This window comes from Emys orbicularis, chromosome 1 (assembly GCF_028017835.1).
Source record: "Emys orbicularis isolate rEmyOrb1 chromosome 1, rEmyOrb1.hap1, whole genome shotgun sequence".
Lineage (NCBI taxonomy): Eukaryota > Metazoa > Chordata > Testudines > Emydidae > Emys > Emys orbicularis.
This window is the reverse complement of record NC_088683.1, coordinates 1,019,175-1,046,158: the sequence shown is the minus strand read 5'-3', so window position 1 is coordinate 1,046,158 and position 26,984 is coordinate 1,019,175. Positions and strand designations below refer to the sequence as shown.

Sequence of the window (26,984 nt, the reverse complement as noted above, 5' to 3'; positions counted from 1 at the left end):
AGCTGGAGTGGAGCGGATGTGGGGGAGGAGCCTCTCTCCCTCGCCCAGGAGGAGAACCGATACCACTTGGCCAGGTAGGTCCTCCATGTGGACGGCTTCCTGCTTTCAAGCAGGACACGTCTAACAGCCTCAGTACACCTCCCCTCCTCCGCATCTAGCCACGGAGCAGCCATGCCGTCAGGTGGAGCGGGCCCAGGTTGGGATGGAGGAGACGACCTCCCTCCTGGGAGAGGAGGTCGGGGCGTAGCGGCAGCCTGCGAGGGGGGGCCGCCAAGAGTTGTAGTAGGGTCCCGTACCAATGTTGGTGGGCCCAATCCGGGGCTATCAGGATAATCCTCGCCCCGTCTGACTTCACCTTCTGTAGGACCCTGCCTATGAGGAGGAAAGGCGGGAAGGCGTACATCAGGGGCCCCGACCAATCGAGCAGGAACGCGTCCATCATGGCCCCATCGCCTTCTATCACCCTGGAGCAGAACCTGGGACACAGGCGGTTCTGTGCGGTGGCCAATAGGTCTACCTGGGGAGTGCCCTACTGAAGGAAAATCCATTCTGCCACCTCCCTGTGCAGGGACCACTTGTGCTGATGTGAGAACACCCTGCTCAGGCGATCTGCGAGCGTGTTGCTCTCGCCTGGTAGGTGGAACGCTCAGAGGAGGATGTTGTGGGCTATACAGAACTCCCACAGGAGTTGGGCTTCCTGGCATAAGGCCCTGGAGCACGTGCCCCCTTGCCTGTTGATGTAATACATTGCGGTGGTGTTGTCCGTGAGGACTCTGACCATTTCCCCTTGTAAGCGCTGGTGGAAAGCCACGCACGCCAGGCGCACTGCCCTGAGTTCCCTGACATTTATGTGCAGGGTCAGTTCCTCGGGTGACCACATACCCTGGGTTCTGATGTCCCCCACGTGGGCTCCCCAGCCCAGGTCCGAGGCATCCGATACTAGATCTAGTGAGGGAGAGGGGTCTCAGAAGGGGATACCCCGGAGCATGTTGCTCGGGAGGGACCACCATTGGAGGTCTGCAACCACCGTTGGCGGTACCGTGACAACCTTGTCCAGGCCGTCCCTGGCCTGGGAATAGCGGGAGGCCAACCAGAGTTGGAGGGGCCTCATCCGGAGCCTGGCATGTCGCACCACTGTGGTGCATGCTGCCATGTGGCCGAGGATTTGAAGGCATATCCGAGCCGTGGTTACCGGGAAGGCCGTGACCGAGGCGACGAGGCCTTTGAGCGCCTCGAACCTGTCCCTTGGAAGGGAGGCCGTGGCCGCCTGGGAATCCAGCAGCGCTCCTATGAATTCTATGCGCTGGACCGGAACTAACGTGGATTTCTCCTCATTTACCATTAGGCCCAGAGCGGAGCAGGTGCGTAGCAAGAGGGATACTTGCTGCTGCACTTGGGACCGGGACTTGCCCTTGAGCAGCCAATCGTCCAGGTAGGGAAAGACCTGCAGCCCTCTCCTCCTGAGGTGGGCCGCTACCACTGCCATACATTTGGTGAAGACCCTGGGGGCCGTTGGGAGGCCAAGGGGGAGGACCGTAAACTGGTAGTGGTCCTGACCCACCAGGAAACGGAGGAAGCGCCTGTGACCCTCGAAAATGTGGATGTGGAAGTAGGCATCCTGGAGGTCCAGCGCTGCAAACCAATCCCCCGGGTCTAGGGAGGGAATACTAGAGGCCAGGGACACCATGCGGAATTTGCAGCGTACCAAGAACTGACTGAGCTTCCGCAGATTGAGGATGGGCCGAAGCCCGCCCGTCGCCTTCGGGATGAGGAAATACCTGGAATGGAATCCCTTTCCCCGGAATTCCCAAGGTACCCTCTCCACGGCTCCCAGGGAGAGGAGGCGCTGTACCTCCTGACCTAGGAGAAGTGCATGTTCCGGGTCCTCCACCGACTCCCTGGCCGGAGGGCAATTGGGAGGGGGCGAAACAAACTGCAACCTGTACCCCAGGGATATAGTGTTGAGGATCCAGTGATACGGGACCATTGCAAACGGAAGGCAGGTAAACGATTTGCAAACCTGAACTTTATTAACTGGGGGGGCGGGGGGGGGTTAACCTGGCAACAGGCCCAGTGACCCCCCGCAAGCAGTCAAAAACGCCGCTTCCGTGGCCTCCTGGCCTTAGAGGGCCCCGGGCAAGGGGCCGAGTGGGATTGGCGTTGTGACCGGCGCCTCTGCTCCCGCTGCTTCTTAGGCGGGGGCTCATATCTACCCCAAGCCTGTGGAGCGGAGGAGTGAGGCCTGGGCTTGTCCTTGGCCAGCGGGACGTACAGGCCCAGCGTCTGCAGGGTAGTACAGGAGTCTTTCATCCCATGCAGACACGTGTCTGTTTGATCTGCAAACAGGGCCCGACCATCGAACGGCAGGTCCTGCATGATCGACTGAGACTCAGCCGATAGGCCAGAGAGCGAAAGCCAGGACGCCCTTCTCATGGAGATCGCCGCGGCCATCAAACGAGTGGCCGTGTCCGCCGCATCGGAGGCTGCCTGGAGCGCCGCTTTAGCCGCCCCCGCCCCCTCATCCGCAAGGGCCCGAAACTCCTTCCTGTCCTTCTTGAGGAGGGAGGGCTCAAACTTTGCAAGGGACCCCACAGGTTAAAATCATATCTGCTCAAGAGGGCCTGGTGGTTGGCCACTCTGAGCTGAAAGCTCGCAGACGAATAAACCTTTCTCCCAAAAGAATCCAGCCTGCAAGCGTCTTTGTCCTTAGGGGTAGGAGCGGGTTGGCCGTGCCTCTCACGGTGGTTCACCGATTCCACCACCAGAGAGTTTGGTGATGGGTGGGAGTATAAGTACTCGTGCCCTTTTGTGGGCACAAAGTACTTCCATTCAGCCTTTTTGGAGATCGGACAGAGAGATGCCAGAGTTTGCCAGAGGCCAGTAGTAATGTTGGTCACCCCCTGATGGAACGGGAGGGCCACACGTCCCGGCGTCGAGGAGGTCAGGACATTAAACAATGTGTCCGATGGCTCCTCCATCTCCTCGGCCTGGAGCTGGAGGTTTGATGCCACCCTCCTGAGTAGCTCCTGGTGGGCCTTGAAGTCCTCCTGAGAGACTGGAGGTGGTGGCGCCACGGAGTCGTCCGGCTATACAGGAGGTCGGTGCCGCAGTGTCGTCTGCACCCGGCTGTACCACAAGCTCGACGTCCTGACCCGGGGCCCGAGTCGATGCCGGAGGGTCGGTGCCCACTGCCTCATCGCGGTGCCGAGGTGGCGACGTCGGCTGGGCCTGGGACGCTCCCGTAACGGAGTGGGGTCCCGGCAGTGCCGGGGCCTGGGGCCACGGTGCCCACTGGCACCACTGTCCCTGCCAGGGAACGGCCTGGCCTTGGGACGCAAGGTGGCCCGGGAGGGCCGGCTGGTCTTGCGGCACCGAATGGCTCGACGAGGGACGGCTGCGTGCCGAAGCCGAAGTCCGGGACGAGCGGACAGTGCCGTGCGAACGGCTGGAGCGGTCCCGCACATGACGGCTCCGGCCCCTGGAGGCGGACAGGTAGGAGTCTGAGGTGCTGTCTCCGTAATGCCTCCGGCGCCCGAGACTACGACGCCTCGGTGCCCGGGATTCCCGTGACGAGCTCCGGGCGTAGCGCCTTCCACGGCGGGTGCCGGAGCACAAGTTCCGACTACCTTCACTGGCGGCAAGAAGGAACTGAGGGTGGGGGGAGCACGCAGCCCCCTTTATAGCACGATATGTCGGCGCCACTCCAGGGGTCGCAGCGGTGCTCCCCCACTACGGATGCTACTAAGGGAAAAACTTCCGGCACCGGTGCACGTGGCGAGCAAGCACACCTACTGTGGAATACACAGGAGCAATCACTCGAAGAAGAACCCTGAGATATGGGCAGCAGCAACACCATGTTATGCCAGGGCTCTATGCCATGGAGACTTTCCCATTGGTATCCAGATCCCTCTGAGGCAGTGGTGTGCAAACTTCTCCTGTTGACCCCCCGCCCATGCCAGTAACGGAATCTATCCGCTCCCCCCCACCCACCCCCATTACTGCACAGCCCAAGCTTTCTCAGCAGCAGAGCTGGGACTGAAGGCAGGGCTGGGGGAGGAGATGGGCCTCGAGGCGGAGCTGGGACAGAAGTGGAGTTGGGGTGGAATGGGACTGGGGTGAAGTGGGGCTGGAAGTGGGGTGCTCCCTCCCCATCCCCCAGGGGGGCTGGCCTGGGCTTGGAGGCAGAGCAGGACTGAAGGCTGAATGGGGTTGGGGGAGGAGTGAGGCTAAAGGCGGAACTAGGGTTGTCCTGGAGTCTCCAGGAATTAACGTTTAATGTTTAATTAAAGATTATGTCAGGTGATGAAACCTCCAGGAATACGTCCAACCAGAACTGGCAACCCTAGGTGGAGCTGGGCTGGAGGCGGAGCTGGGCTGGAGGCTGAATGGGGCTGGGGGTGGAGTTGGTCTAAGGACGGAGCGGGGCTGGAAGCATGACGCTCGCTCCCCGTCCCCCATGGGGGCTGGCCTGGGCGTGCCCCGCAAACATTCCTCTGCACCCCCACCCCACAGTTTGGGGACCACTGCTCTGAGGATAACTCGGAGAGACAAACATTGACAGTTGTATGTCACCCTAAGCTGGTGTTCAGAGCTCTGGCGGCGACAGACTCACGCTCAGGCCACTGCCGCCCACAGAATGTGCCCACTTCACAGCCTGAGGCCAGGAATTTTTGTGCACACCCAGCAGCTCGTTTCTGGGGCAGGGAAAGGGTCATTTCTACAACTGTGGGGCCAATTCCTGGGTCTTTGCAGTTGGGCTTTCTCTGTCCCCCCACCACACTCTCTGCCATAAGCTGTGTCTGTTGTCAATCCTGCAGGGTTCCTCACAGACTGCCAGCACAGCCTTCACTCTGCTGCTGAACCTAGCAATGGCCATTGCGAATTATCTGCATGTGCAGACAAAGCAGCTACACCCTCCTCCTTGCCACTCCGTACCCTTAGTAAGCGTGGCGGGACCCCAGGCAGGTAGGACAGTGGTGGGGCTGTGACAAGGACATGTACCAGGCCAGGTCACTAATACAGAGTGATCTGGAGCCCTTAGTAAGCCGGAAACAAGCAAAAATGTGCATTTCAGTATAGCTGATTGTAAGGCCCTGCATGGAGGACGGGGAATTCTATCCTGGGAAGCAGTGGCTCTGAAGGCGACTTGGGAGTCACGGAGGATAACCAGCTGAACATGTTTCAGAGTAGCAGCGTGTTCGTCTGTATCCGCAAAAAGAACAGGAGTCCTTGTGGCACCTTAGAGGCTAACAAATTTATTAGAGCATAAGCTTTCGTGGGCTACAGCCCACTTCTTCGGATGCATATGAACATGAGGGCCCAATACAATGCTATGGCCACACACACAGATCCTTGGCTGTCTACACAGGGACTATTGAAAAGGGGTAGAAAGGTTCTATCGCCCCATAGTTGGCACGGATGCAATCACTACTGCAATACTGTGCCCGTTCTTGTGCCCACCCTTCAAAGAAGGGTGTTGAAAAATTGGAGAGGTTCATAAAAATATCACGAGAATGATCAAAGGATTGGAAAACATGCCACAGGGTGAGTCTCAAGGAGCTCAAGAGATTAAGCTTATAAAAGAGAAGGTTAAGGGGTGACTTCCTTACAGTCTCTAAGTGCCTCCATGAGGAACAGAAATATGGTAACAGAAGGATCTTTGATCTATCAGGCAAGAGAATAAGGTCAAATGGCTGGAAGTTGAACTGAGACAAATTCAGACTAGAAAGAATGCATGTTTTTATTAATTTTTTTAGAACCGTGAGGGCAATGAGCCAGTGGAACAATTGACCCAGGGCGTGGTAGATTCTCCATCACTGACCATTTTTAAACCCCCTTGACAAACAGATCTTACCCCAGACCTGACAATCTCACTCCAACAACCCCGTCTTGCAGAGCACTTATCCACAAAGAGGAGAGTGCAAGGTACCTACAGCAAGCGAGATGTACGTCGAAGTAATATTTAGGGAATAATGTATTTCAAGTGGAAGTGTGCTCTGTGGACTTGGAGTAAAAATTAGCCACCAGGGGCTATCTTGGTGATGGCCCATTCAGGCAGTGGGGAGCTGCCACCCAGTCCTTGTTTGCTGGTGATGGAACCCAAGGCTCAGCGTCTAGCCTTGCTCCATCCCGAGACTTTCAATGATAAACCAGCAGGAAAAACCACAAACCATCATAACCACTGGGAGAGACAAGAGGAACAGCACAACAGACAGAGAGCCACCCTGTCTCTGACAGAAGCCACGAGACCGTTCCCGTATAACAAGAAGGGGAAAAGCACTCTAGCCTTTCCCTGAGAAGACATCTTGGGGAGCAGGGATGTTCTCTTGAAAAAATGGATCCTGCTTCCTGGGAAACCACCCACCTCTGCCACAGACTGAACCTGTTTGGGAGGTGGGTGGGGGAAGAGAGATGTGCCTGGTTAGATAGGGAAGGTGACTACTCAGTGTAGATGTAGGTTTGAGTTACGAGTCTGTTTTGTAGTGTAACCATGTTTCCACCCCCTCACACCTCTACTTAACCCTCCAGTCTCTCTTAATGAAATGCACTTTTGTTTTATTGTAAGTGCTCACACGTGCTGTGTGTAATACAACAGCAATGATTTCAGGTAAAACCGGGCTACGCTGCTCCTTTAGAATCATAGAATATCATGGTTGGAAGGGACCTCAGGAGGTCATCTAGTCCAACCCCCTGCTCAAAGCAGGACCAATCCCTGCTTTGGGGGCAGAGGATGGGGATTTCTGTGAGGAACCAGCCTCAGGAGCTGGATCTCACAGGGAACAATTCAAAGGGACTCAGGTGCCCCTCGTTAACCTGCAAGGCAAGGGCAGGGCTGGCCTAGCCCAGAGAAGAGTGCCTGAGAGTCTGCGAGTGGTAGGGAGCTGGCACCCGGCCAGACACAGGCAAGGCTTCCTTGCACGAGAGGCAGGGGGTAATATGGTGACTCACAGTCCAAGGCACCTGGATCATTTTCTAAAAGACAGGTTCTGGCTCAAACAGGAGTTAATTCAGGGAAATCCTACAGCCTGTATTATACAGGAGTCAGACTAGATTAATCACACGGATCCTTACTGGCCTGAGACTACACGATGCTATGACTCAACATGGCACTCTGCTATAATAAATCAGCAGGTGGAAAATAGCAGCATGACCAGAAATTGTTCTCACGTTTCTGTGCAGCATGTGTGATAGATCATCTTTCAGAAAAGAGCCCCTCGTACGTCAGCCATGCAAGTCAGCAGGGCACATTCCACAAAAGTACAGACCCCTGGAAAGAGGTGGGCAGGAGCAACTTGCCTACAGGTCATTCTCACAATTTCTGCCCCGGGTAAGGTTTGAATCGACATGGATTGCATGGGTATAGTGCAGGTTCAATGACCACAGGTACTGTGGCAAATGGGCTCTGCCAATCCCCTTCCTCGTCTGGCTGCGCGTGCACCTTTCAGTCTCAGCACACAACTGATTGCAAACCCCATTCGAGAGAGCTGAACTCTTCCTTTAATAACTTTCAATGTGGCTTCCCCAAAGGGGCAGTGGGTGCCACGCACTAGCTGAGGCAAGGGCTACATGATGGACAAATCAGGGCCAGGGTTTGATCCTCAGATCTATGCAAAGAAGTTGTCAGAACCTGCTGATTTTGTAAAATACTGTTTTCCCCCCAGGGAGCTATATCTCAGGAACTTTTTGCTCAAATGAACCCAAATTTGGACCATTCACCCTCCCATGAGTCACAGAACATTTCAAGCCACTCTGAGTAAGCATGCTGAGTTTAGAGAAATTAAGAGAGGCATCCTTTAAATAGAAAGTGGTGTTCAACCATACAGTGGAACCAGCACTGCCCTATAATCGTAACTGGGTATGCTGCCTCCAGAGTGCCCCCTTGTGGCCTGTGGTGGCACTACAGCAGCCCTGCCTCAGTTCCCCCTTTTCAGGACTCCTTAAAAGCTTCACACAGTCCAAGGTATTCAGAACAGATTCCCGCTGCTGGGTTGTTGTGACAATCAGTCTCTAACGTTGGCCTGCTTCAGAATTTACCATGGAACGCAGGTAACGTTATTTTCAATAAAAAGTGTTATAAAAAGGTGCAAGACAACCAGACAGACTGGATTAGTTCATGTTGGTAGAATTCAAGAATTATACTGAATTTATGCTTGGTAAAAACAGAAGATGACACAGGATCAGAAATTAATTAACCCCAAATTGGTGGGTTGGATATTGGGCCTAACTGGAAGACAAACTAATGAGGAGAGGGGCTATTCCACCCATCACTCCCTTTTGGGGTGTGAAAAGAACAAAAAGGTCTGTGGGAAAAAGAACAGCTAGAAGAACAGAGGGAGACACTGAAGCAAGCTCCCCCATCATGGATGCCCCCACCCTACCTCATGGGCCCTGGACCGTCTCTGAGGGATGTCCCGACCTGCTTCCTGTCCCACTGACATCACCACCCCCGCTAAATCCCAACCACCACCGCAGATAAAATGGTTTTGGATTTAACAGTAGCAGCAGCAGCTCCACCCATCTCAGCTGGCGTCTCTGTTCCCCACAAGGACAGTTAGCACCATCGGAGAGACTCAAACCAGGGGCTTTTCCTACTAAGACTCGCTCCAGCTAAAGGGGGCGGGAACAAGGGAGGCTGCTCCAAGGAAAGTCTTATCCAATACTTCACATTTCATAGGCTCTTCTTTGGCCTTCTCCACATCCCCCAGCCCTTCCAGCTGGAGTGCAACCCTGCTCTTCCCAGCAAGAGGAGCCTCTCTGCTGGGAGCTCATCTGCACCAGGACCCTCCCTTCCCCAGCTCACACCCCTCCAGCCCTCTGGCTCTAGCTCTCCAGCATGGAGACATCAGTGGCTAAGTCCCTCCACCATTGCCCGGCCTTCAGCCCTCTCTAGGCCTGGAGAGATCAGCTGGCAAACCCCTCTTACTGCTTTCCAGCCTTCAGCTTTCCCCCAGACATCAGCTACAGCTTCCTTCAGGGACCTCTTCCGATCTCCAGTAGCTCTCACCTGTTAATCTCTTATGCCCAGGCAGCTCTCACCTACCACCTCCTGACCCTCTTTTAAGGCGAACTGGGGTCAGCTGACCACAGGTGCACTGGCCTCTTCCCTCTTAAAGAGGCAGTGTCATCCTCTGACACTTCCCCAGTGGGGCTGTGGGTGGCCAGGCACTAACTGGGATAAATATCAAGCAACTGGGATCAACTGGGGATGCTCAGAGCCTTGGTTTGAGCCCCACATGTGCAGAAAACAAAGACACACACAGCCAGGCAGAATCTGTGGATTTTGTGAAATGGTGTTTTTGGAAGCATACGTGTCAGGAACCGTTGGCTCAAATGAACCCCGATTTGGCTCACTAACCCTACCCTGCATTGCCATGAGGCACAGCAAACTCCAAGACAAGGTGAGTAGGCATATGGATTTCACCGCACTTAGAACAGTCAGAGTTTCTCAACCCGAACTCAAGTGGAGCTGGCACTCCAGTAAGCTACTGCACGAAATGAATCAGCAACCGCTTTGCTATGCTCAGCTGCGTGGCACTGGACAGTCCTAAGATTGGACATTTGAGGAAGAACAGGGGAAGGATGGAGGGAACGAGCCGCACACATACAGCTGCAGTATACGAGACTCTGAGAGCGAGGTGGCCTGCTCCTAGCTGAGCCAGGACACCCCCTGGAGCTGAATACAGCCTGGAACCATGGCTCTGAGGCACGCAAACTGCTCCATTAATCTCTGGGGGCGTTCTCACGCCCCCGCCCCAGTGAGGGCACTTGCTAGCTCATGCCATGCCCCAAGCATGCCCATTCTCAACTCGGTGAACCTCCCACACAAAGAAGCAGGGCTCACATGGAGAGCCAAGGAGAGGGGCTCCCACCCCTCAGAGTGACGGCCTTCACCCTCATGGGGCAGGGAGAGGGGCTTAGACACCCTCGATGGGCAGGAATCCCCAGAGCCCAGCTCACAAGAGAGGGCAGGGAAAGGGATGCAGATCCCAGTAATACATGGCAACAGGAACAGAGGTCCCATGGGGCAGGCCTCCCAGGCCCCAGCACACACTCACATTAGGGGAGAATGTGGGGCTGACATAGTTCCCCCCATGCACCCTGCAACCCAGCCCCGTATCACTTCTCCAGTGTCCCTCCCCCCACCCAACTCCATTTATTCCCCTCCCCGCAAAAATTCACATGTAATTAGAATAGTTTCAGCAGCTCCTGAATTTCCACTTTGCTCAAACTACACCCCCCACCATTTGCTAGAGGCTGCTTGTAGCAACAGGTCGACATTTCATTTTCAGATTTCTGCCAAGGGTAGGGTTTGAACTTGCAGTGCACAACAGTAGCTTAAGTCCAGCCACAACATGCACCTAAGCCACAAGGTCACGTGAAAGCTGGGTGGCCTGAAACTCTTGGCTAGTCTTTCTGCACGCATGCACTGCAGTCTGGTGTGGGAGTGTTTAGCACATGCTAACACAGAGAGCTAAACTCTTCCCAAGAGGCTGTGGGATACATGCACTAGCTGGGACCAATGTCCGGTAATTGAGATCAAACGAGGGACAATCAGAGCCACAGTTTGAGCCCCTGGTGTGTGCAAAAAACATTGGTAGAATCTGTCAATCTCCAGAACTGGTGGGGGGAGCTGTACCGCAGGAACCCCTTGCTCAAGTGACCCCAAGTTTGGATCACTCCCCCTACCCCATGCCCCCATGAGGCATACCACATTCCAAGGCAATCTGAGTAAGCGTGTGCATTTTAGCACAATTAGAAGAGTGACCCTTTGAACAGAAAGGGCTTCTCAGTCTGAACTCTAGCAGAGCTGGTGCGCCATATGAGCCTTGCAGGATGTTCATCAACAGTGCAGACACTGGCACTCCAGGACTCCTCGCCAGCACCTGCCACGGCCCTGTGCGCACAGGAAGCAAGCTGCCTGTTTTACACGGCTGTTGGAAGGGTTCTGTCATGACCACACCTCCTTCCCAGAAGGCCCTGCCCACACATGGAGCCACTTTGGACGATCAGATGTAACTTGTGTCTTTTTTCAGATGTATGGAAAGCACCAGATGGACTGGCCCCTTGCTAGCCACTCGTGCCGCGCTAGGCGCTGTTCCAGGAGGCCAGAGCGTCCTGAGGTGAGCAATTGCTCACTAAGCCAATGTCTGCACATGGCACTGAAGAGGGCACTTGGCAGGGGAAGCAAACCAGCTCCATGTCACTCAGCCGCTTTGCTTTCAGTGCATCTTGTGTTAGAATGGCGCGAGGAAAGCATGAGGTGCACGTGGGAGTCGGCTTCTTATGCAAGCATATGCTGAGCCCTGATTAAGGGGACAGGAGCCCCTGTGAATCACAGGTCGTAGCACACTGACAGCCACTGCTGAAAGTGCTACAGCCACTCATCTGAGGACATCTGAATTGTCTCACATTTGGCCCCCAAAAAGCCAGTGGTAGGATTTGAAGCCATTGCCCTGTATGACTAAATAATGCTCCCAGAGGGCGGCAAGCACATAAGTCCCGACACTGAAAGCGCTGAAGGTGGGAACTCTGGACTGGGCGCAGCAAGAGAATCACTGACAAATTGACTAGACCGTAACTTCTGTTATTTTGTGGGGTTCAGTTTATGGCCTGGCACCCAGGGCAGAAGATGGGCAGGCTGAGAGTTCTGTGTAAGTGGAAGTCAACAAGTCTGAATTGCTGGGGGCTGGACACTGCCTTGCAGAGGAGGCACTCAGCCCAGCATCTGAGACAGTCACCCTACCCGAGCAGGAAAGCTTACCTTGCCGTGGGTCATACTGTCGCATCTGCACTTCCTCAACGCATTCTGCCGGGAACCAACCGGTCCGTCCTTTCACGGTTCCTTCCCAGAAGCCACCCTCACCAATACTGAGCACTATGGAAAGAGAAACAGACACAGATCAGAACAGGCAGAGTACAGAATTACATGGTCTGTGGACGTGCACAACCTAGGAAACAAGTCTAGAGTCCGAGCCTGGACACTGGGGAAGGAGCCACCTAAGAGCCCTCGGAAAGGGTTGTCTTTTGTCCTTCCGGCCTCCTCAGTTAGACAGTGAGAGATCTTGGGTGCGTGCAGTGATACGCTTGGAGAGAGAGCCAGGAACATCCACCCTGTTCACAGGAAGCATTGGAAGGGAAGCCAGGGTGTTCCAGAGACATCAGGGGCTTTTTGGAAACAAGATCTCAACATAATGAATGTGTTGACTTTGCAACGTCAGATGTCTCCTGCAAGGCAGGGAAGCACTGCCAGTATTTTACAAACAGGGAAACTGAGGCACCAAGGGGACAGTGATTTTCCCAAAGCCAAACAGCAAGTCAGTATCAGAGCTGGAATTAGATCCCAGGAGTCTGGCACCCAGCCTCAGGCTCCCAGAACTAGAAAATGCTGCCTCTAAGAGTGCATCTTCCCTGCAAAGAGAGGCGATGCTGTGTTCTTAACTCGGGCTAGCTAACGCAGGTTAAATAGCAGTGAGACCAAGGCCACTCAGGTTACAGCCGATACAGGAGCCTGGGGCTGAACTCAAGCTGCTAACCTGAGTTAAGACCTGAGTGGCCTTGTCCTCGCTGCTCTTTTAACCTGAGTTAAGGTACAGCCGAGATGTCTTACCTACTATCAGGGCACTTCAACATCATTGGCAAAATCCTCCCAACCTGTCAGGACTAACTAATAACCTTCCCTTCCCAAGTCACCCGCTCCCAACAGCCCAGGAAAACAGAGAAGCCTTGAAACAGCTCCGGAAGACTAGGCCAAAGGCCGAAGTGAATTCCAGAGCCAAGGGTCCCTCGCTGGCATCTTGCCAGCAGCCCTTTTCTGATTAAGCCAGGCACTGGTCGGCTGACACCTCACTGATTCCCGTGCATTACTGCAGCAACAAAGGCCAAAACCAGTAAAAGTTTATAGGTTGAATCCATCATCTTTCATGACCTCTGAAAGTGACTTGGGAGCCAGTGCAGATCCCAGACCACAAGTGTCACGCTCTGCATAAGAGGCTTTGCCAAGCAAGAAAAGCTGCGTTCTGCCCCAGCTGCAGCGTGCTCTACCGGCACAGCCCCACAAAGGCAGTGCCCAAAGGTGAAACACCTGGATCCCTGTGGGGAAGCCCCAAATGTAACAGTGGTGGCCAGCAACTTTACAGCAAGCACAAGCGGCATGAACTGCTCTCGGAGCACTCAACAGGACCCGGAAGGCTAATCTGAGTAACAAAGGGTGGGCAAAAAGAGAGAGCTCCTAGAATCACCACCAGTTCCTCTGGCTGTTCCCCCATCACCACCCCAGTCTCACCCAGATGAAGCCCAAACCAGCTCCCTCTCACCCAAACCCCAGGCACTCAGACGATCGAGCACCTTCACCATCCCGGTCCCAGCAAATGGAGCTGTAGAACTAGTCAGCAAGCCCATGTTGCCAACCCTCAGCTGCAGGCTGAACCAGAGGAGTAAATGAACAGACCCTTCACTACCACCCGGAATGAGGAAGAGTTGCCCGGTATTGCCCCTGAGTGAAGAATGGAGAAACTGAGACTCGTGGGGCACAGTGGACAGATCTGAATTTGATCACTTGCAGGTGGAGCCAATGAGATATTAAGGAATAGATAATACTGATTTATTTCAGCGTGGCACCATCTGAGCCACATAGGGGATCTACACTGCAAAAATGGTGTGTTCTTAAGTCCAATTAGCTAACCTAGGTTAGCTAACTCAGGTCAAAATAGTAGCAAAGACATGGCAACTTGGCTTTAATGAGGGTTTGCAGCTCGAGTTAAAGCCTGCTGTGGAGCCAGAGTTTGAATTCGAGCTGCTGGCTCACGTAAAAGCCAAGTTGCCATGTCTTCACAATTTTAACCTGAGTTAGCTAAAGCGGGTTAGCCAACCTGAGTTAGCACACAACTCTTTTTGCTGTGTCGACATAACCTTAGACAGGGACTATCGCCTCCTTGCTCCATGACACAAGAACTCTGCATATGCCTCACAAAACTGCAATGGTCTTTCTAAATGCCCTATTATTTATTACAGCACTCTCGGATGGGCCGGGCATTTACAGAACAAACACTCCCAAGACCTGACAGTCTGAGGGCTTATCGACATGCAAAATTAAACCAAGTTAACTAAAGGTGTGCATGTAAAGTGAGGTACTTAGACACAGACTTCAAGGCCATAAGGAACCATCATGAACTAGTCTGACCTCCTGCATGTCACAGGCCACAAAACCTCACCCACCCACTCCTGGAATAGACCCCTAACCTCTGGCTGAGTCACTGAAGCCCTCAACTCTTGATTTAAAGACTTCAGGTTACATAAGAACGTAAGAACGGCCATACTGCGTCAGACCAAAGGTCCATCTAGCCCAGGACCCTGTCCTCTGACAGTGGCCAATGCCAGGTGCCCCAGAGGGAATGAACAGAACAGGGAATCATCAAGTGATCCATCCCCATCACCCATTCCCAGCTTCTGGTAAACAGAGGCTAGGGACACCATCCCTGCCCATCCTGGCTAATAGCCATTGATGGACCTATCCTCCATGAACTTATCCAGTTCTTTTTGAACCCTGTTATAGTCTTGGTCTTCACAACATCCTCTGGCAAGAAGTTCCACAGGTTGACTGTGCGTTGTGTGAAAAAATGCTTCTTTTTGTTTGTTTTAAACCTGCTGCCCATTAATTTCATATGGTGGCCCCTAGTTCTTGTGTTATGAGAAGGAGTAAATACCACTTCCTTACTCACTTTCTCCACACCAGTCATGATTTTATAGACCTCAACCATATCCCCCCTTAGTCGTCTCTTTTCCATGCTGAACAGTCCCAATCTTATTAATCTCTCCTCATACGGAAGCTGCTCCATACCCCATATCATTTGTGTGGCCCTTTTCTGAACCTTTTCCAATTCCAATATGTCTTTTTGGAGATGGGGCAACCACATCTGCACGCAGTATTCAAGATGTTGGCGTACCATGAATTTGTATAGGGTCAATATGATGTTTTCTGTCTTATTATCTATTCCTTTCTTAATGATTCCCAACACTCTGTTCACTTTTTTGACTGCCACTGCACATAGAGTGGATGATTTCAGAGAACTATCCACAATGACTCCAAGATCTTTCTTGAGTGGTAACAGCTAATGTAGACCCCATTATTTTATATGTATAATTGGGATTATGTTTTCCAATGTGCAGTACTTTGCATTTATAAACACTGAATTTCATCTGCTATTTTGTTGCCCAGTCCCCCAGTTTTGTGAGATCCCTTTGTAGCTCTCCGCAGTCTGCCTGGGACTTAACCAGCTTGAGCAGTTTGGTATCATTTGCAAACGTTGCCATCTCGCTTTCTGCCCTTTTTTCAGATCGTTTATGAATATGTTGAATAGGACTGGTCCCAGAACAGATCCTTAGGGGACACCACTATTTAACTCTCTCCATTCTCAAAACTGACCATTTATTCTTACCCTCTGTTTCCTATCTTTTAATCAGTTACTGATCCATGAGAGGACCTTCCCTCTTATCCCATGACAGCTTACTTTGCTTAAGAATCTTTGGTGAGGTACCTTGTCAAAGGCTTTCTGAAAATCTAAATACACTATATTAACTAAAACAACAAGGAGTCCTTGTGGCACCTTAGAGACTAACAAATTTATTTGAGCTTAAGCTTTTGTGGGTTATAACCCACTTCATCAGATGCATGGAGTGGAAAATACAGTAGGCAGGTATAAATTCACAGCACATGAAAAGATGGGAGTTGCCTTACCAAGTCGGAGGGGTCAATGCTAACGAGGCCAATTCAATCAGGGTGGATGGGACCCATTCCCAACAGTTGACAAGAAGGGGTGAATATCAACAGAGGGACAATTACTTTTTGTAGTGACCCAGCCACTCCCAGTCTTTATTCAGGCCTAATTTGATGGTGTCAAGTTTACAAATTAATTCCAGTTCTGCAGTTTCTCATTGAAGTCTCTTTTTGAAATTTTGTTGTTGAAGAATGGCCACTTTTAAGTCTGTTACTGAGTGTCCAGGGAGATTGAAGTGTTCTCCTACTGGTTTTTGAATGTTACAATTCTTGATGTCTGATTTGTGTCCATTTATTCTTTTGTGTAGAGACTGTCCGGTTTGGCCAATGTACATGGCAGAAGGGCATTGCTGGCACATGATGGTGTGACGAAGTGGGAATGTTCTTGATGTGTTATTTGAATGCTGAGTGGGGAGTATTAACCTGGGAAGGTTGCAGGGGAGTTTTGCTGGGGCTGCCTGCATTGGGGAAGGGAGCATACCTGAGCATGTAACCTGAGAACCCAGGAGGGGGGTTGGAGGCCAGGTGACACCTCTGCCCGGAAAACTGGACAAAGGACACAAAGGCTGGGGGGAGGAGCCGGGAAAAGGCCAGAAAGGGGGGGCTGAAGGGAGTGTTCAGGTTTGGAGCTGGCTGGAAGATGGAGAGTGGTGACCCGATGGGGCTTGGGCTTCCCAATGGGGCTGTGGCCTCCCTGGGGCCCCCAGATGGACCTAACTAAACGGGGAGGGGGCTGTTGTCGGTACCGGCAAGACGTGTTTTGGACTGTGTTCCTGTCATCAAATAAACCTTCTGTTCAATTGGCTGGCTGAGAGTCATGGTGAATCGCAGGAAGCCGGGGGTGCAGGGCCTGGTCTCCCCCACACTCCATGACAACTGGTGGTGGGATCTACTGCACCCCGTGGACGGCGCTTCCTGAAGTAAGTGACTTGGGAGCAGTAAAACGAAGGGTGATTGACGGGGACCAGGCATGCTGAAGAGTCAATGAGGGACGATTTCAGGGGGCGATTAACCCCTAGGAGTGTGTGACCAGCGAGAAGGACTTTTGCAGTAACAGGGTCCCCCGGGGGATCGCAGCGAGCGGTCCCAGGGGCGGAGGAGTCTGCAGCTCGACCCTGGCAGAGAGGTGGTGACCTCGAGAAGGGCTGGCACACTAGGGGTCTCCCTGGAAACTGGGGAGCGGTGAGCACCCAGGCCTGTGAGTGGCCAGCAGGAAGATGTATGCCAAGCGGCTTAAGAGCGACCTGGTGGAGCTGTGCAAGCAGAGGGGGCTGCGCAGTGGGAGGCTCACCAAAGAATAGCTCATTGCCCAGCTGGAGGAGGGAGATTGCTCGAATGAACTGATCCCTGTCTCTGAGGGAAGCAGCCTGGCAGATGCAGCGCAGGCACCAGTGTGTGTCCCAGCTGGGCGTGGTCAGCCGGCTGCTGAGGGCTTCCCGAGACCCCTCCTTCCTATGCCTAGGGGAAGGGTGGGGAGGAACCCAGCAAATACCGAGGGCGCCGTGACCCCCCCGGCCAGCAGGGGATCCTCCCGGCGACGCGCGGCATCCGTGGAGCGGAAGCGGCTGGAATGGGAGAAAGAGCTAAAACTGAGAGAGCTGGCAGATCGTGAACAACAGAGACAGCATGAACGGGAGGAGACAGAGAAACAGAGGCAGCATGAAGAGAAACAGAGGCAGCACGAACTGGAGCTGGCGAGGTTGAGGGGCCGCGAGCCCCCGGCTGCGGTGAGTGAGGGGGGACCCAAGACTGCACGGAGCTTTGATAAGTGCATCCTGGCCCCACGTTAGGAGGGGGAGGACATGGATGACTTCCTGGATGCCTTTGAGACGGCCTGCGAGCTGTACCAGGTTGATCCTGCGGACAGACTCTGGGTTCTCACCCCCTTACTGGACCCCAAAGCCGTGGCATTGTATCGCCAACTGGAAGGGGCGGAGAAAGGGGACTACGAACTATTCAAAAAGGCCCTGCTACGTGAGTTTGGGCGGACTCCTCAGATGTACCAGGAAAGGTTCCGGAGTCAGGATAAAACCCCTGAGATCTCATATCTGCAACTAGCCGTCCGCATGGAGGGATACGCCAGCAAGTGGGCAGATGGGGCCCAGACGAAGGAGGACCTGGTTAAACTGCTGGTACTGGAGCAACTGTATGAGCGGTGCCCATCCGACCTGAGGCTGTGGTTGAGGGACAAAAAGCCAGAGAACCCGCGACACGCAGGGCGGCTGGCCAATGAGTTTGTGAAGAGCCGGTCACGGGGTGGCAGGGAGGAGAACCAAAGGAACAGACCCGCCATGATGCAGGAAGAGAGTGACCCTGGGACCTCCCATAAGGGAAACATGGAGAACCCCCTCCCAAGGGGAACATCCGGTGTCAGGGCCAACCGACCGGCTCAAGGGGACCAGTGGGACATGGGCTGCTATTACTGTGGCCAGAGAGGCCACATATGGACCCAGTGCCCCAGGCTCAGGGACAGACTGAGCAGACCGAACCCACAGAGGGTTAACTTGGTAGAGACCCAGCCGGACGAGGGGCAGGCTCCCCAGGCAAGGGGGGCTGACAGCTTATCAACTGCTCAGGAGAAAGGAGGGCCCCAGGCCAACTCCTCTGCAGAGCAGGATGCTCCGGACACCAGGTTCTCCATTTACAGGGTAGATGTGGGGCGGTCCCTGCGGAGCGAGTGCCTTGTTCCCCTGGAGGTGGATGGGAGGAAAGTCAATGGATACTGGGACACGGGCGCTGAGGTGACGCTGGCCCGGCCCGAGATGGTAGCTCCAGATCAGGTGATGCCCAAAACCTATCTGACCCTGATGGGGGTGGGCGGGACCCCATTCAAGGTGCCCGTGGCGAGGGTACACTTGAAATGGGGGGCCAAGGAGGGCCCCAAGGAAGTGGGGGTGCACCACCATTTGCCCACTGATGTGTTAATGGCGGGGGACATGGAGAACTGGCCAAGCAACCCCAAGGGTTCCCTGGTTGTGACTCGTAGCCCGAGCCTGCAAGGGACACTGCGCCTTGACCTCGGGGAGGGTACCTTGCCCGAGGCGCAGGACCCTAACCCGATGGGGAGGGAACGCCCAGGGACACGGCTCAAGGAGGCTGCGGCTTCAGACCCAGCCGGCAAGAGCGAGCAGATGCCCATCCCTGTCCCAGCTGCTGAGTTCCAGGCCGAGTTGCAGAAAGATCCCTCCTTGCGGAAACTAAGGGACCTGGCCGACCCCAGTGCGGTACAGACCATGGGGAGAGGTGGCCGGAAAAGGTTCCTGTGGGAGAAGGGGTTCCTGTACCGAGAATGGGCTCCCCCAGGGAAAATGAAGTCATGGGGGATTAGGAGGCAGCTGGTGGTACCCCGGAAGTATCGCCGCCAGCTGCTGTACCAGGCACATGACATCCCCCTCTCAGGGCACCAGGGAACCTGGCGTACCCAGCAGAGGCTGCTACGGAGCTTTTACTGGCCTGAGGTCTTTATTACTGTCCGACAGTACTGCCGATCCTGTGACCCCCGTCAGAGGGTGAGGAAGGCCCGGGACAAGGGGAAAACAGCTTTAGGACCCTTGCCCAGCATAGAGGAGCCTTTCCAGAGGGTGGCCAAGGTCAAAAGGGGGGCTCTTAACCAAGAGAGCCCGAATCACAGCCCTCCAGACTGGAACGCTGGGAAAAGACCCCAACCCAGTTTGAACCCCAGGTGTATTGGGGTGGGAAAAGGGCACGGGCCGCATAAGCCTTCCCACATGCGGATTACGAGTGCCATTGAACGCACCCGACCCACAGGGGGGCAGGAAACTGGAAGGGCCTGGTGTAATTCTCACCCAGGAAGGGGGGGGATGCTGGGGCATCCACGGGAACGTGGGTAGGTTCAAACTTTCCCAGGTCACTGGCTGAAGTGACCCTGCTCAGTTCGGTCTCGAAGGGGGAGAGATGTGACGAAGTGGGAATGTTCTTGATGTGTTATTTGAATGCTGAGTGGGGAGTATTAACCTGGGAAGGTTGCAGGGGAGTTTTGCTGGGGCTGCCTGCATTGGGGAAGGGAGCATACCTGAGCATGTAACCTGAGAACCCAGGAGGGGGGTTGGAGGCCAGGTGACACCTCTGCCCGGAAAACTGGACAAAGGACACAAAGGCTGCGGGGAGGAGCTGGGAAAAGGCCAGAAGGGGGTGGGGGCTGAAGGGAGTGTTCAGGTTTGGAGCTGGCTGGAAGGTGGAGAGTGGTGACTCGATGGGGCTCGGGCTTCCCGACAGGGCTGTGGCCTCCCTGGGGCCCCCAGATGGACCTAACTAAAGGGGGAGGGGGCTGTTGTCGGTACCGGCAAGACGTGTTTTGGACTGTGTTCCTGTCATCAAATAAACCTTCTGTTCAACTGGCTGGCTGAGAGTCATGGTGAATCGCAGGAAGCCGGGGGTGCAGGGCCTGGTCTCCCCCACACTCCGTGACAGATGACATATATCATATTGGTAGATGTGCAGGTGAATGAGCCCCTGATGGCATGGCTGATGTGGTTAGGTCCTATGATGGTGTCCTTTGAATAGATATGCGGACAGAGTTGGCAACGGGATTTGTTTTAGGGATTGGTTCCCAGGTTAGTGTTTCTGTGGTGTGGTGTGTAGTTGCTGGTGAGTATTTGCTTCAGGTTGGGGGGCTGCCTGTAAGCGAGGATTGGCCTGTCTCCCAAGGTCTGTGAGAGTGAGGGATCGTCCCTGCAAACAAAGCCCTTGAGTGCTCCTTTAGCATCTCGATCGTCCAGTGGCCCCACTGGTTGTTTAAGCAGGCTTCCTGCTTCTGATGTACGTAAAAAAAAAAAATTGCTATTACTTTTTGAGTCTTTGGCTAGATGTTCTTCAAATTCTTTTTTGGCCTTCCTAATTATATTTTTACACTTCACTTGCCAGCGTTTATGCTCCTTTCTATTTCCTTCACTAGGATTTAACTTTCACCTTTTTAAAGGATGCCTTTTTGCCTCTCACTGCTTCTTTTACTTTGTTGTTTAGCCACAGCGGCACTTTTTTGGTTCTCTTACTATGTTTTTTAATTTGGTGTATACATTTAAGTTAAACCTCTATTATGGTGTCTAAAAAATGTCCATGCAGCTTGCAGGGATTTCATGTTTGGCGCTGGACCTTTTAATTTCTGTTTAACTAACCTCCTTATTTTGGTGTAGTCCCCCTTTCCGAAATTAAATGCTACCGTGCTGGGCTGCTGTGGTGTTTTCCCCGCCACAGGGATGTTAAATTTAATTATATTATGGTCTCTATTACCAAGCAATCCAGCTATATGCACCTCTAGGACCAGATCCTGTGTTCCACTTAGGACTAAATCAAGAATTTAGGTTACAGAGAATCCTCCATGTACTCTAATTCAAACCAGCAAGTGCCCCATGCTGCAGAGTGGTGAAGGGGAACCCCCCACAAGGTATCTGCCAGTCTGACCTGGAAGAAAGTTCCTTCCTGACCCCAAATATGGCAGTCAGGCTCCCGAGCATGGGGGCAAGACCCACCAGCCAGACACCTGGGAAAGAATTCTCTGTAGTAACACAGAGCCCACCCATCTAGTGTCCCATCTCTGGCCGCTGGAGATATTTGCTCATCGCAGTCACAGAAGGAGCACATGCCATTGGAGCCAACTCTTCATCCCATCCCCTCCATAAATTTACCAAGCTCAATCTTGAAGCCAGTTCAGCTTTTTGCCCCTACTGCTCCCCTTGGGAGGCTGCTCCAGAACTTCACTCCTCTGATGGTTAGAAACCTTTGTCTAATTTCAACCCTAAACTTGTTAATGGCCAGTTTATATCCATTTTGTCTTGTGACAACATCACCCCATAACTTAAATGGCACCTCTCCCTCTGTGACATTCTATACCTTGGGGGAGCATACTGTAGCCCCCATATTCCTCATTTTCATATAGTTGTGATCTTACAGATAAAGCAGGCCTTGTAAGCTATCAGGGGAACGGTTATGATCTGCTGAAAATCATTTCTTTATCCATATACATCTATCATTAATGCATATGAGAATTGTGTAGTATGGTTGTCACTAAAACATGCTGTAAGTTGGGGGATCAGCCAGACATTAGCTCCCCAGAGGCAACAGCAAGGAAAGTAACCAACACCCGGCCGGGGTGTCAAACAACCCATCAACAGCCATTGTCCAGCAAGGGAGCTACAATGTGATGTCTCACCAGGGGATTGCTCAACCTTGCTGGGAGGGACTCAGCAATGCCCCCCAGACACGCCTGGACTTGTGCTCCCCAAGCACATGGACTGAGGGTATAAAACAGGCAGAACGGACACATACTGGGCCCTTCTCCTGCCCCCACCTTTGCTGCAAGCAACCAAGACACTGAGAAGATGATAAGACTCCAACACAGGAGATTGGCCCAGGTTTAAGAAACAAACCTGTATATTGAGGACTGCATATCCAGTGGGATGAGAAAAACGGCTTAATCTAGATGTTGCCCAGTCTAATAGGGTTGAGAGTTTAGACTGCGTGCTTATGTTTTATTTTATTTTGGTAACTAACTCTGACTGGTTATGTTTTGACTTATAATCACTTAAAATCTATCCTTTGTAGTTAATAAATCTGTTTGTTTATTCTATCTGAAGCAGTGCATTTGGTTTGAAGCGTGTCACAGTCTCCCCTTGGGATAACAAGCCTGATACATATCGATTTCTTTGTTAAATTGACAAACTCATATAAGCTTGCAGCATCCAGCGGGCATAACTGGACACTGCAAGATGGAGGTTCCTAGGGTTGTCTCTGGGACCGGAGATATTGGCTAGTGTCATTTGGTTGCACAATCCAAGGAGCAGCTTACGTGCCAGAGGCTGTGCGTGAACAGCCCAGGAGTGGGGGTTCTCACAGCAGAGCAGGGGAAGGCTGGCTCCCAGAGTCAAGGATTGGAGTGACCGAGCAGATCACCGGTCCAGACAGCACCAGAGGGGAACGTCACATCCTCCCTGGTGTATTTACAGAGAGCAATTGAATCTCCCCTTAGCCTTCATTTGGTCAGGCTAAACAAGCCAAGCCCCCTAAGTCTCATCTCATAAGGTAGATTCTCCGTTCCTCTTATCATCCTCATAACCCTTCTCTGTACGAGTTCCAGTTTGAATTCATCTTTCTTAAACATGGGACACTAGAATTGCAGACAATGTTCCAGATGCTGTGCCTTGTACAATAGTAATAACACTTCTCTCTCTCTGCTGGAAATATAATCCTGGGATGCACTGGGTAAGGAATTAGCCTTGTCATGGCCACACCATATTGGCAGCTCAGTCATCCTGTGATCGACCAATACACCAGGTCTTTTCCCACCATTACTTCTAACTGGTAAATCCCCAGTTTAGAGCAAAAAACTCTCGTTCTTAGTCCCTCTATGCATGACCTTAAACTTTGCACCAGTAAATTTCATCCCACTTCTATTACTCCCGTTTTCAGGGTCGTCCAAATCTTCTTGTATGTGTAACGGCGTGCACGGCCCGCCCCTGCGTACGCAGCCCCTTGGCCCCACTCCTCACGGACTCAGGGACACTCCAAGCTGGTGCAACACTCATGCTCTTTATTTGTCCGTTTCCCACCACCATACATCATGTAAATATACAGGGGATATTTTCCGTGACTTGGCCTAACCCAGGCCTGGTCAGCAACAGAGCAGCAGGCTCCTATCTCTCACTGAGCCTCCCTTCCCTCCTGGTCTCCACCCCCCACCCCTCTTTCACTCCCTTCCTCCCAGCCTTATAGCTCCTGCCTACTGAGGCTGGCAGGTGCAGTTAGCGATTAGGCAAACCTAGGCTATTTACCCAGCCCCAGTCCATTCCCCCTGACTGGGGCTGGGGTGGCAGGACCTGACTGAGGCTGCCCAGCAGCGTCCTGCCACAGTCGGATATTCTGGTTCTTCTCCATATTAGCAACACCTTCCAACTCTGCGCATCTGCAAAGTTTTGTGCCAAGGTCAATAATGAAAACCTTAATGAAGATTGGTCCCAAGACCGAGCCCTGAGGAACTCCACTAGTAACCTCCTTCCAGCCTGACAGTTCACCTTTCAGTGTGATCCACCTTTCAGTTCTCAGATTAATCCCCATCTTCTCCAATTTAACCGATAATTTCTCATGTGGACCTGTATCAAATGCTGTACTGACATCCAGGTAGATTACAGCTACTACATTTCCTCTGTCTAAAGAATCAGTTATCTTCCCAACGACAGATCAGCTTGGTCTGGCTGCTGGCACAATCTACCAATTACCGTTTACCTCTATGCTTTTAATTACTCTCTTTCAAAGTTTGTCCAAAGACCTGGCATACAACTGAGGTCAACCTAATGGGCCTGTAGCTTCCCGGATCCCTTCCCCACACCCCCTTTCTTAAATATAGGTACCATATATGCAATTCTCAAGTCACAGGGTACAACCCCTGAGTTTACAGATTCATTAGAAATCCTGACTGCTGGGCTTGCAATTAGAGCCCTGTGCAGGACTATTTTTAATTCTGCTCCCGCTCTTATGGCAGCAGGTCCTGTGGGATCCCAGTCCCACTGCAGGGCTCTGCCTGCAATTGTATGTGCCAATTCCTTTAGTATTCTTACATAGAGATTATCTGTCCGTCCCCCCCCCCCCCCGCCAATTTGGTCCCATTAGGGTGTCTGAGTGTGGCTTCCACTTAGGATGTGGTAATTTTTACTTCCATATCCTTGTTTCAATTAGCCACCCTGCCACTGACCCCAAGTTTCCTATCACCCGCATTAAAAACTGAAGCAAAGTATCCATTTAGGTGTTGGGCCATGCCTAGATTATCTTTAATCTCCTCAGTGGGCCCATATGGCTAAAGCATCTTTTACTATCGGTTTTAATTTCCTTTGCAGGGTCCAATTCTGCTTGGCTGTTGGCAGTTCTCACTTTATCCCTACACTTCCTGATCTCCAAGAGGCAGCTTTCCTTGCTGATCCTTCCCTTCTTCCACTCCTTGTAGGCTCTCTCTTAATAACCTGTTTGAGGTGCTTGCTCATCTAGTTTGGTCTGCAACCCTTCCCTAGGAGATTTCCCCCCCTTTCTTTACAATCCAGGCTCCTGATGGCTTCTGCAACTTTAACCTAAAGTAATGCTAAGCCTCCTTCACGGTCAGATCCTTGAGCTCTTCAGCCCACCCACCTTCCCCTAACTAATTCTCACCATTTTTAAAGTTTGTCCTTCTGAAAAAATAAAAAAAGGACCCTAGTTGCAGACATATTTTTGTTTATCCTTCCATTTAGTTTGAATGGAATTAACTTAAAATGAATTAAGCCCCCATGTGGACACTCTCATTCTCAAGAAAGGTTGCCTTATTTTTCTTCTGAAACTAAAGTGAACTAAGATCACTTCACCTCTGAAGGACAGCATCCATACAGGAGTTTAAAGCACTTTGAATTCCCACCTACAGTTAATCTGGCTTAACTCTGAGTGTTCCTGTGTAGACATGGCCTCAGTTTCAGCACGGCACCACTGGCCGGATGTGTGCATGTGAGGAAGGAGAGGTTTACAGGAGTGTGATCATGGGCTGCTCACTAGCTGTGTCGCTCTGCTCCCCGCTCTCCTGCTGGGCCAGTCAATCCCAGCACACTGGCTCTTCCTCCCATTTAGTATTTGGGCTTCATGCTCATTCACTGTGTTATTCAAGCTGAATCTGCTGTTATTTCCTCCCCTTGCAATTAACCTCCCTAGGGCGCTTTGTTTTATTTCGCTGTCATAATGGGAGCAACCCTGCCTCCCAGCTGAGGTGGTAAAAGCCTCTTGAAGAAAGTGGCTTCTCTCTTTTCCTGTCCTGAGACAGCATCTCCCCAGCCTCGCTGCTTTATCATGCCCATCCCCACGCCTGGACTCTCCCAGCCCCTGTGCTGCACCAAGGAGAAAGCTGCAGCACTGCAAGCAACACGGTCTTCTGGAGAGCTTGCCTTCTCAAATTCAAATCCACCTCCTGTACCCCTGGGTAACCATCGCTTCCAGGAGCTGTCGACTCTTGCCTCCTCCTAATACAACACCCTTGGAAGAGTTTAGCAGCTAGAGTTACTATTAGCTAGCATCATTTCTGTCCCCTTCACCATAGTGCACACCTGTCATTACATAACAAACACCACATATTAGCATAACTTATACATTAATACTGCCCTACCCTAATCTGCGCAAACCCCACGAGGAAGAGGCTTCATACTGCAGGCCCTAACTATGCCCAGACACTGGTTCCTATAGAGAAAGAATAATAATAATAATAATAGTTCAGCCTGTTCTCTGCTCTAGAGTTTTCCTTGTTAGGAGCTGTAGTGGGGCAGCTGCCCCATTCCCTGAGAGTATGGGCTGCGGCAGGCCACTGGGCCTGCGCAGACAGGGAGCCAATCGGAGAAGGGCTTATTGGGAGCCAATCAGGGCCCAGATTGGAGGCAGCCAATCAGGGCCAGGCTCAGCCCTATAAAAAGGCTGCTCAGGGAGGGAGTAGTCAGGCTGTCCCAGGCCTTTTAGAGGGGAAGGTCTATCTCCAGAGCAGGGAGACTAGCACCATGGACAGCGCAGTGCTGGCCAGGCTCGGGGAGCAAAAGGGCGCTCTAGCCTGCCAGGCTATAGGCCCTGAAGGGAAGGGTCTAGCGAGTGCAAGGGGCCGTAGGGGAAGTAGACAGACGGAGGGGAGAGAAGGAGGATAGCGAGGCTGCCATCAGAGGGTCCCTGGGTCGGGACCCAGAGTAGAGGGTGGGCCTGGGTCCCCCCCCCTTCCCCCTCTTGCAGTACACCCAGCCATTGGCTGTAAGGAGCGGCCATTATAGGCCACGCCAGATCCCTGACAGGAGGGATTAGACTTTGGGGTGTGTGGTTGACCATGGTGGCGGGGCGTAGAGATTGCTGATTGACACCCCCCAGAAGGGGGTGTGGATGGACTAAGGGGCACTGCCGGAGGGCAGTGGTCCTGAAGAGGATGCTGCGAGTTGGTGAGCGACGTGGGCTCAGAAGCCAACCGAGGGCAAGACAATGGGCGGGATACCACCGAGAGGGGACGCTCCACTGGACTGAGCTAATTCCCGGAGTAACCAGTAGGAGGCGCCGTGCTGGTGAGTCCCAGCCTGTTACAGGGGCCCAAATGACCCCAGTCCCTCCAATTTTATTCACAGATTCCAAGGCCACCAGGGACCCCACTGTGATCTAGTCCCGCCTCCAGTCTAACACAGGCCATAGACCTTCCCCACAAATATTCCTAGAGCAGATCTTT

The 26,984-nt window shown here is 52.7% G+C and overlaps 1 protein-coding gene across 1 annotated transcript in view; it reads right to left on the bottom strand.

Moving 5' to 3' along the window:
• The window catches only part of SHANK3 (SH3 and multiple ankyrin repeat domains 3), a 610,715-nt gene that overhangs the window by 194,803 nt on the left and 388,928 nt on the right, over positions 1-26,984 (bottom strand). Inside the window, exon 12 of the mRNA XM_065411947.1 lies at positions 11,762-11,875. Coding sequence (XP_065268019.1) covers positions 11,762-11,875 — 114 coding nt within the window. The remainder of the gene's footprint in view (positions 1-11,761; positions 11,876-26,984) is intronic.